At 31.9% G+C, this 10571-nt stretch overlaps 1 protein-coding gene across 2 annotated transcripts; it reads left to right on the top strand.

Moving 5' to 3' along the window:
- Positions 6488 to 10338, top strand: LOC18608310 (5'-3' exoribonuclease). 2 transcript variants are annotated; one of them, XM_018115514.1, is made up of 6 exons: positions 6488 to 6910; positions 8201 to 8325; positions 8584 to 8898; positions 9009 to 9178; positions 9536 to 9948; positions 10006 to 10338. In XM_018115514.1, the coding sequence occupies exons 1-6, from the start codon at positions 6575 to 6577 to the stop codon at positions 10006 to 10008; spliced, it is 1362 nt and encodes a 453-aa protein (XP_017971003.1). In that variant the 5' UTR covers positions 6488 to 6574; the 3' UTR covers positions 10009 to 10338. The 2 variants fall into 2 exon arrangements, with proteins under 2 accessions (XP_017971003.1, XP_017971004.1); XM_018115515.1 differs by having other exon boundaries at positions 6490 to 6910; positions 8587 to 8898; positions 9536 to 10338.

The raw sequence follows: 10571 nt of genomic DNA, 5'->3' as shown, positions 1-10571 counted from the left end.
GGTAATTTTTCTTTTAAATTCAAGTGTCGCTTTATTACTTTAATTATATTTTCAATCTATGATTAGTCAATTTCTTATTTTAAATTTTATTATCAATTGATTTTTATTTTTACTTATTGATAACAATATTTTATTTTTTATCTATTAATAGTTTTCACTATATCAAATCTTATGAAGCTTGAATTTGTGGCTCTTAATATTACTGACAAAAATTATCTACCTGAATTCTAGATGTTGAAATTCATTTAAATGCTATAAGTCTTGGAAACACAATCAAAAAGGCAAATGAAACATCGAATCAGGATAAGGCAAAAGTATTGATTTTCCTTCATCACCATCTCTATGAAGGATTAAAAATTGAGTATCTTATAGTAAAAGATCTTATTGATCTTTGAGAAAGTCTAAACGATAGATATAATCACTAGAAAACAGTAATTCTTTCAAAAGCTTGTTATGGTTGGATGTATTTATGATTACAAGATTTTAAATCCGTAAGCAAGTACAATTCAGAAATATTTAGAATTAGTTCTCAATTAAAATTATGTGGAGAAAATGTTACTAATGAAGATATGTTAAAAAAAATATTTGATACTTTTCACACCTCAAATGTGCTCCTGCAGTAACAATACCATAAAAAAGGCTTTAAAAAATATTATAAACTAATTTCATGTCTTCTCATGGCTGAGCAAAATAACAAATCACTTATGAAAAATCATGAATCTCGTCTAACTGGTTATACTTCATTCCTTAAAGTGAATGTGACATCATTTTATAATTATGACCACGACCAAGGTCGTGGACATGGACATGAAAGAAGTTGTCATAATTTTTACAACCGACGTAGTCCTAGTAATTACTATTCTAACAACCAGAATGCATTTAACCACTAGAAGTGGGTGAATAATGGGAGAGATACAAAAAAAAATGATAGAAGTGGACATAATAAAAAGAATACAAAAAATGTTTATTATAGATATGGCATGAAATGTCATTGGTCATGTACTTATCGTACGTCAAAATATCTTGTTGAATTTTATCAAACATCATTAAAAGATAAAGGAAAAAATATCAAAACAAATTTTGTTGAAAATGATATTAACCATGGCCAAGTTAACGTGACACATCTGGATGTTGCTAATTTTTTTGTCCACTCTGAAGGACGAATTGATAATCTGATTAGTGATGCTATGGTTGGTGATGGTAACAGAAATTTCAAAAAATGAAATTTATTAATCAGTTTGTTAGTGTGCTTTGATATTACTCTATTAGGAAAATGCATTTCTTTATGTTCTCATTACATGTAAATGATATATAATGTATTAAATTTTATATATAATGTTAATTTATGTTAACTTGTAAATTTACTATTATATAGCTTGTTTTATTGCAGAAAATATGGATATTCCTCTCGTTAATGTTAATACAATATCTAATAGTACAAGATTTATTAAAGACTAAAAAAAAAACTAATATTTCACTATCCAGAGGAACAAGAGTTATAATCAAAGAAGCATTATTTTCTACTAAGACTCAAAAAAAAAATCTGTTAAGTTTTAAAGATATTTGTTTGAATGGATATCATATTGAAACAATAAATGAAAAAAATATTGAATATCTCCCTATTACATCTATCATATTGGGTAAGAAATGTGTATTGGAAAATTTACTCGCTCTGTTCTCTAGATTGTATTACACAAATATTAGAATGATTGAAACTCATGCTATTGTAAACCAGAAGCTTACTAATGATTTTAATATTTGGCATGACTGGTTAGGCCATCTCGGATCAATAATAACATGAACAATTATTAAAAATTCATGTGATCATTTATTGAAAAATCAAAAGATTTTTCAATATAATGAATTCTCATATGCTGCTTACTTTCAAAGCAAATTAATTATAAGGTTATCACCAGTTAAAGTTGAGGCTGAATCTTTTTAGTTTTGGAACATATTTAGGGTGATATATGTTGGCTTATACATCCACCATGTGGACTATTTAAATATTTTATGGTTTTGATCGATGTATTGACAAGATGGTTACATGTGTACTTATTATCAACTCACAATTTTGCATTTGCAAGATTACTTACACAATTTATTCGCTTGCGAGCACATTTTCCTAACTATGCAATCAAGACAATTCGTCTTGAAAATGCTGGTGAATTTACATATCAAGCCTTTAATGAATATTGCATGTGAGTTGAAATAACTGTTGAACATCCTATTGCTTATGTTGATACACAAAATAGTCTAGCAGAATCATTTATTAAATGCCTCAAATTGATCGCAAGGCCATTACTTATAAAATCTAAACTCTCCATTTTTGCTTGGGGACATGCCATTTTGAATGTAGCAAAACTTGTAAGCATCAAGCCATTGAATTATCATAAATTTTTCCTTATACAATTGGTTTATGGTAAAGAATCAAATATTCCCCATCTAAAAAATATTTGGATGTGCGATATATGTCTTAATTACTCCACCATAATGCACAAAGATGAGTCATTTATGGATGCTAAGAATATATGTTGGATATGAATTTTCATCTATAATTAAATATTTAGAACCGTTAACCGGAGATTTATTCATGGCAAGTTTTTTTATTGTCATTTTAATGAAACAATTTTCCCAGCATTAGGAGGAGAAAATAAACAACTAGAAAAATTTTTTTCTTTGAATGAATTATCATTATCTAGTTTTGATCATCACACAAACTAATGTGAAATTGAAGTTCAAAAGATAATAAATTTACAAAATATAACAAATCAACTGCTATATGCATTTACTGACTTAAAGAGAATAACTAAATCTCATATAGCAACTGAAAATGCTTCAATTAGAAATGATATCCCTGAAAGACAACCAGTTATTGCTAATAAGTCTTAAACATGCCAGAAGCGTGGAAGACCAATCGATTCCAAAGATAAAAATCCTTAAAAAAGAAAATGAGCAAATATTCAAGATGGTCAGAAAAATAAAACAAAAACTCCATAAGAGATCGCTGACATAATTCAAGAAGAAATCCAGATGCCTGAGCTCAATAAAAATGAAGAGATCTCAATAAATTATATCATAACAGGAAAAAAATGGAACTAAAATAAAATAAACTTCGATGATATTTTGCATATAATGTAACGCTTAACATCAGGAATGAAAATGAGGATCTTGAACCAAAATCTGTTAAAGAATATAGAAATTAAAATGATTGGTCAATATGGAAAAACACAGTCAAGGTAGAATTAAATTTACTTGCAAAATGTGAAGTTTTTGGACTTATGGTTTGAACACCAAATGATGTAAAACTAGTGGGATATAAATAGGTATTTGTGCGAAAAAGAAATGAGAAAAATAAAATTGTGAGATACAAAGCACGGCTTGTCGTACAAGGTTTTACTCAAAGGTCTAGTATTGATTATGAAGAGACATATTCTCTTGCGGTGGATTTAATTACATTTCAATATTTAATTAGTCTAGTAATGCATGAGAAACTTGAAATTCATCTAATGGATGTCATTACAATATATTTATATGACTCACTTAACAACGATATCTATATGAAAATCCCTGAAAGATTAAAATTGCTTGAAGCACATAAATTGAATTCTTAAGAAATTTATTCAATTAGATTAAATAAATCTTTGTATTAATTAAAATAATTTAAACGCATGTGATATAATCGCTTTAGTGAATATTTGTTACAATAAGGCTATAAAAATAAGCCTATATGCCTATATGTTTTCATAAAAGGATTTGGATTTGAATTTGAATTTGTCATAATTGCTATTTATGTTGATGGCTTAAATATTATTGGAACTACTAAAAAGTTATTAAAAACTTTGAATTACTTAAAAAAAGAATTTAAAATGAAAGACCTTCGCAAACAAAATTTTGTTTAGGTTTTCAAATTGAGCACTTGACGAATGAAATTTTTGTCTATCAATCAAATTATATAGCAAAAGTGGTAAAATAATTTTATATAAACAAAGCATATCTATTGAGTTCACCAATAGTTGCAAGAACATTATATGTGAAAAAGGATCACTTTCAACTTCAAAAGAATGATGAAAAACTACTTGGTTTTGAAGTACCATATTTTAGTACAATTGGAGTACTAATATATCTTGTTAGCAATACACGACCTAATATATCTTTTACCGTAAATTTATTAGTAAAATATAATTATGCTCTAACTCAAAGACATTAGAATGGAATTAAACATATACTTAGATATCTCCAAGAGATTATAAATATAAGTTTATATTACTCAAAAGTATCCAAATTAGATTTAATTGGTTTTGCAGATGTTGGATATTTATTTAATCCACACAAAGCTTGATCTCAGATAGGTTATTTATTCACATATGGAGGTACGACTATTTCATGGCGTTCTAAAAAATAAATTATAGTTGCTTTTTCTTCCAACCATGTATAAATTTTAGCAATTCATGAGGCAAAGCTTGATGTCAAACAAGTTAATTATTCACATATGGAGGCATGACTATTCCATGATGTTCTGTAAAATAAACTATAGTTGTTACTTCTTCTAACCATGCATAAATTTAAAAATTTATGAGATAAGTCGTGAATGTGTTTGTTTAAAATCCGTCATTCAACATATTCGAGGATCGTGTGACTTATCAATCAAAAAGAAAAATCCAACGATGCTATATGAGTATAATACTACTTGCATAACTCAATTGAAGAAAGGATACATTAAAGGTAATAAGACAAAACATATTTCACCAAAGTTCTTCTTCACTCATGATCTCTAAGAAAATGGTGATATTAGTATTCAATAGATTCGTTCAAGTGACAATCTAGCAAATTTAGTTCACCAAAGCCCTTCCTACTGTAACATTTGACAAGTTGGTATAAAAGATTGGAATACATTTTAAAGATCTCAAATAATGCAGTCATTGAAAGGAGTAAGATATGTACGGTACTCTTTTTTCCCATTGGGTTTTTCTTTATGAGGTTTTTAATGAGATAGTATTTTAAAGCGTATATTTGAAAAGAATTATGTACTATTTTTCCTCAATTAGGATTTTTTTTTAATAAAATTTTTTTTAGTAAGGTTTTAATGAAACATATTCTTAAAATAATGGACATTCAAGGAGGAGTGTTATGAACATATGTGAATATCTATTGTATTTCATTATATCCAATGTATCTTCTCAAATCCAATGTACCTCTTTATACCTAATGTATATATTTATGTAAGTATATCCCTATCTTTTGGATCCATTCATATATATACATTCCTAACTGCTAAGTTCATCATTTCTATTTATGTAAATATATTCTCCCTCCATCTATGTAAACGTATAAACAGAGGTATTATAGTTGATGGTATACACCCTTCAAAAGAAATAAAAATAGAAGATCTTTTTACCTTCTAATTACCCCCCTCTAATTTTTTTCTTTCAAAGTTATATTTTACAACATTTAGAGTCTTGACAGAGGATTTTTTTTTAATGATTCATCTAATGAAGTGATATCACTCAATTTATGATATTAAATTTAAAAAGTAATTTTTATTTTATAAATTTTAAATTTAAAATCTCTAAGTTAAAATTACAAATTCATAATTTTTTTCTTAAAATTTTCATTATCAAAAGAAGGCCTAAAGTTTAGGTTAGAAACTTAAAAGGATAATCTTACAATACAATATACCAAATTAATCGCATAGATTGAATTTCTGGATGTCCTATGGATAATTAAGGTTATTTTTAATATTTAATGTGAAGCTCAAAATTTAAATTTAACAATTGGCACGATTAATATTCTACTATAATTTGTACGGTAGGCTTGACAAAGTAAAATTGAAAAAACAAATTTCTCTAGGATTTTAATGCCTCGAATAGAGTCCATGTCGTGCAGGTAGGGCATGACCCACCGCCAGGCTTAGTACTTTTATTTTTATAAAAGGAGAAAAATAATTAATTAAATTGAGCTCTCCATATTGGTTAAATTAAAATTCTTTCAAGGTGGGGCTGGATAATTCCAAATTATTTTTTGTTTTTTAATTAATATAGAGAATAAAATAAAAAAAAATCTAGGCAATATAGAAATCTTTCACTAGAAAAGTATAGATTTGCTTTGTAGTTTTTAGAAATTACTAGTAAAAATTAGAGTCATTATTATAACAATAATAAAGTAGAAGAAATGGGTAATGGGGGAAGAAGGAAGAGGGTCAGAAAAACAAAGGTACATCTTTCGGACCAAAAGGAAAGAAGGACACCTGTGACCTACAACATCGAGCTGTGACACAAAACAAAGCAAGGGCAGTGCCCAGTATTGGGCAGTGTAGGGTAGCCCCCCTATGGCTCTGGCCCTGGCGTCCTGCCCCTGCTTCTGCCTTTGTCTTGGCCTTTTACGTATCTAATCTCTCGTCAAAACTTCCATCTGTCTAATCTACTATCTATCCTAAAATAATAGAAAATAGTACCTTTCTTTTTGCAGTCATCCTCTTTTTCTCTTTTACTATTTCTACTGTTCTCTCTCTATCTTCCCCCCCCCCCCAATCCTTTCTCTCCCTCGGGTCAAAAGAAAAACAAAGAATTCATCATCCATGGTTGGGCTTGGCGATAGCAATTCCAGTTGCAATAATAACAACAAAGCAAAAGACAAGAAGAGGAAGAAGAAGAAGAAGCGTGGGGGTAGCAAGCGGAAGATGACCGCTGAGCAAACTCTGGCTTTCAAGTCGGTGACTGAATGGGTTTATTTGGATCACCAGAATTCTTCTTCCACAGCGGCCTTATCTTCGTGGGTGGTGGATGATTTTGGGGTGCAGAAGAGTCTGGGAAGAGGCATGGAGAAAGTGGTGTTTGAATTGCATTCCCATTCTAAACATAGTGATGGGTTCTTGTCCCCTTCTAAGCTCGTTGAGAGAGCTCATGGCAATGGGGTGAGTCAAGATTCTTTCCCTATTTATATTAAAACGATATCAGATATGGGTTTTGCTTTTTGTTTCTGAATATTCTCTGTTGTTGGAGTTTTTGAATGAATGCTTCATCCAAAATTTTTTGATTGAATAGCTGAAATATAAGTCGTACTTTTTGTGGATTTATTGCGTTTACTGTTATAAAGGTGTATTGTCTTTCTTGAACATTTGATGGAAATGTTTTGCTTTTTGTATGTAAATTTCTCTATGTATTCTGTTACATGTTTTGTTTTTTATTGGTTTAACTCATTCTTTGACTCCTATAGGCTCTGGATACCAAGGCTATGGCTATGTCTTCTTCTTGTACCGTTGAGTGAACATTTAAAGACTTGTACTTTTGTGTCTGTCTCTTATGTTCAAGTTTCTAATTTTATTTTTCCTAGTGCTGTTCCTTTTTCTTGCTTGCAAATTTAATGCTACTGTGTACTAGCTAGTAATTGTGAAATCTATGATGGTCCATATCTATGTATTTTTGTGGTTGTTGGTTGAAAAAAAAGGGTAAAAGTGCAAAGTTTTGGAGGTGAATTCCAGCAAGAAGTATCTTTTCAAAATTTGTCACATTAGCATTTGACAGGAAGGTGTCATGGTTATGGATGTCGGAGCTTGGGTCTAATTTAGCCAACAAAATCCGCCCGTGAACTAAATAGATTCTAGGTAGCACATAAATGGCCAAAGCTACCCAGCAGAGGACAGAAGCTACTAAGCTAGTAGTTTTTTAAACTGTTCACTCTATATGTTTCTGTTTTTCTTGCTCCCTTCCCCTCTACCCTCCTTTTTTTTTTCCTTTTTAAACACAAACACTCACTGAGGAAACAGGAAAAAGGTTTCTGGATTGAAATATGACAGGTTTTTGATAATTGTCTGATGTTGTTGTGAGTCATTTTTTGCATATTGAAATGTTTTCACACATTTCTCTTTTGTTTTAAGTGAGTTTCGTTTTGACTGACCTTCAACTGAGACTACGGAGCTGCTTAATTGAGCTTGAATTCCCAAATGCGTGTAAAGTTTGAGGAATAACAAAATTCAAAATAGGAAATCAGTTTCATTTTAGGGAGCAGACTAGTATTGTAGGAGGCATTCAAGGATCCTTTATGTGGAGATATCTATTAGAAATTAATTCTTTACTGCCAATTTAATCTTTCATGTTTTGTTTCTTTCAACTGTTTCGTTGAATAAATTGGCAGCCCTTGCATATAGGTTCTTTAATACATTGTAAGTAATTGGAATTTAATTAGTACATTGTGTTCAGAACAGGTGAAAGTTCTTGCTCTGACAGATCATGATACAATGTCTGGGATCCCTGAGGCCATAGAAACAGCTCGCAGATTTGGTATCAAGATAATCCCTGGTGTTGAGATCAGCACAATATTCTCACCAAGGTTTTTGTTCAATTAATACAATCAACATTAGTTAATGCAGTTTTTCTTTTAATATTTTTAATAGTTATTTACATGAGCCAGGACTGTCTCCTGGTACTTTCAGACGATTTATCCTCTGGCTTCAGGGGCTAAATTTGTCAAATCCTGGATTTTAGTGAGATGTGGCCAAAGTTAGCCCTTTCTGAAAGAAGCAGACTGTCCAGTTGTTTTTCGTTCTCTGTACGTCTACCTCTTATGTTTCATTTCTTGATTCAAAAGCAGGAACTCTGAAATGGAGGAACCAGTGCACATCCTTGCATATTACAGCAGCTGTGGCCCAACAAGGTATGAGGAGCTGGAAACGTTCTTGGCTAACATAAGGGATGGACGTTATCTCCGTGCAAAGGACATGGTTTTGAAACTCAATAAACTCAAGCTACCTCTTAAGTGGGAGCATGTTACTAAGATTGCAGGCAAGGGAGTGGCTCCTGGGAGACTGCATGTAGCTCGAGCTATGGTTGAAGCAGGTTATGTAGAGAATCTAAAACAAGCTTTTGCCAGATATTTATATGATGGTGGACCTGCTTATTCCACGTAATCATCTTTTCTTATTTGTATCTTTTCCCCCTTGATAATGCTCCATGCATATTTCTTAATTTTTTAAAGAAAGGATTTATGAGAATTTTTGTTTGGTCCTTGGTTAGGGGAAGCGAGCCTCTTGCAGAAGAAGCAGTGCAGCTTATATGTGAAACAGGGGGTTTAGCAGTGCTGGCTCATCCCTGGGCACTAAAGAATCCTATTCCCATCATAAGAAGGTTAAAAGATGCAGGGCTTCATGGAATGGAGGTTTACAGAAGTGATGGAAGATTGGCAGGTATTATATTTGCTGTGTTAATATCCTCGTCTCTCACACACATGCTTTTACACATCCACCTGGCAATCCATGCAATTAGAGAAAAAAAATTCAATCATGCTCACAGAAATGCTCAATTATGTCCTTATGATTGCAAAATCTGTTTCTACACTTGGATGTAGCATTTTCTTATTTTTTCTTGTTATATTATATTTCATTTATTATTATTATTATTATTATTTGTTGTTTATGTTGAGCTCTGCTTTACTCAAAGATGAATGATTTAAGATTAGTTGCTATACCTATTCACTATTCTCATGTTTCTGCCCATTTTCTTTGCCTGCCACTTAAAAGCTTTTGCTGCCATTTGATCAACAGCGTACAGTGACTTGGCAGATACTTATGACCTTTTGAAGCTTGGAGGAGCAGATTATCATGGGAGAGGTGGGCATGGTGAGTCTGAACTAGGAAGTGTGAACCTTCCAGTGTTGGTTTTGCATGACTTTCTTAAGGTAGCTCGACCTATCTGGTGTGGTGCCATTAAGGACATTTTAGAGACTTATGCAGAGGAACCCTCTGATTCAAATCTAGCCAGGATTGCAAGATTTGGGAGGATGGGCAGTTTCAGGGGAAGTTCTCCCTTGAGTTGTGGCCAGGACTTTATTGATTGTTGTTTATCATCCTGGTTGACTACCGAAGAAAGGCAGAATGCTGAGTTTGAGGCTATTAGATTGAAGCTTTCCTATATTTCAATCGATCTGGGTGAAGTACAAGCTCCTATAGGGAGTAAATGATGATTGAAAAAGATTACGACATTTGCTTCTTGGAATGATGCTGAGAACACTGAGTGATAGTTGATTGAAAAAGAGTACGACATTTGCTTCTTGGAATGATGCTGAGAACACTGAGTGGCAGATTCTTTTCCTTTTGAATAGTTTGGAAAAGACTGGAATTTAAAAGTAGTCATAGTCTGTGTTAGCTGCTGGGATCTTGATTCAACCGAGTCGTTTTAATTTTTTTTTGGCCCTTTCTTATTTTCTTGCCAGCATGAAAAAACATGTATATCAATGTACCATCTACTCGCTTTATTCTCCTGTCTGTCCTTTCTAGAAGCTGATATAATTCTTGTTTTCTAAAGGTTAAAATATAGAGTATTCCTTTGGCTACTTGGAATTCATTCAGTTAAGCTTGGTATTCAGAACATTATCCAAGAGTCATCCATCCTGTGTTATAGTTGTGCACTGAAGATTTTCCACTGCCTAGCTCAATCAGAGGGAGAAGATAGCATAGGTCGTTCATTTCTGACGTCTATCGAACGCCCTGCCCTTAAGCCACATTTTCCAGGTAGCCAAAGCATTTATCCGATTGGATCCAAAGTTAGCTAATTGATACAAAGAGGCCGCATTCTGCTGAT

This window comes from Theobroma cacao, chromosome 2 (assembly GCF_000208745.1).
Source record: "Theobroma cacao cultivar B97-61/B2 chromosome 2, Criollo_cocoa_genome_V2, whole genome shotgun sequence".
Classification (NCBI taxonomy): Eukaryota; Viridiplantae; Streptophyta; class Magnoliopsida; order Malvales; family Malvaceae; genus Theobroma; species Theobroma cacao.
This window is presented reverse-complemented; position numbering and strand designations above follow the sequence as displayed.

What these genes read in the sequence shown, in the direction of transcription:
- LOC18608310 (XM_018115514.1), top strand. Translation starts at nt 6,575, where the DNA reads ATGGTTGGGCTTGGCGATAGCAATTCCAGTTGCAATAATAACAACAAA. An exon ending in AGAGAGCTCATGGCAATGGG is followed by an intron (nt 6,911 to 8,200) that starts GTGAGTCAAGAT and finishes TGTTCAGAACAG; the next exon opens with GTGAAAGTTCTTGCTCTGAC. An exon ending in GGTGGACCTGCTTATTCCAC is followed by an intron (nt 8,899 to 9,008) that starts GTAATCATCTTT and finishes GTCCTTGGTTAG; the next exon opens with GGGAAGCGAGCCTCTTGCAG.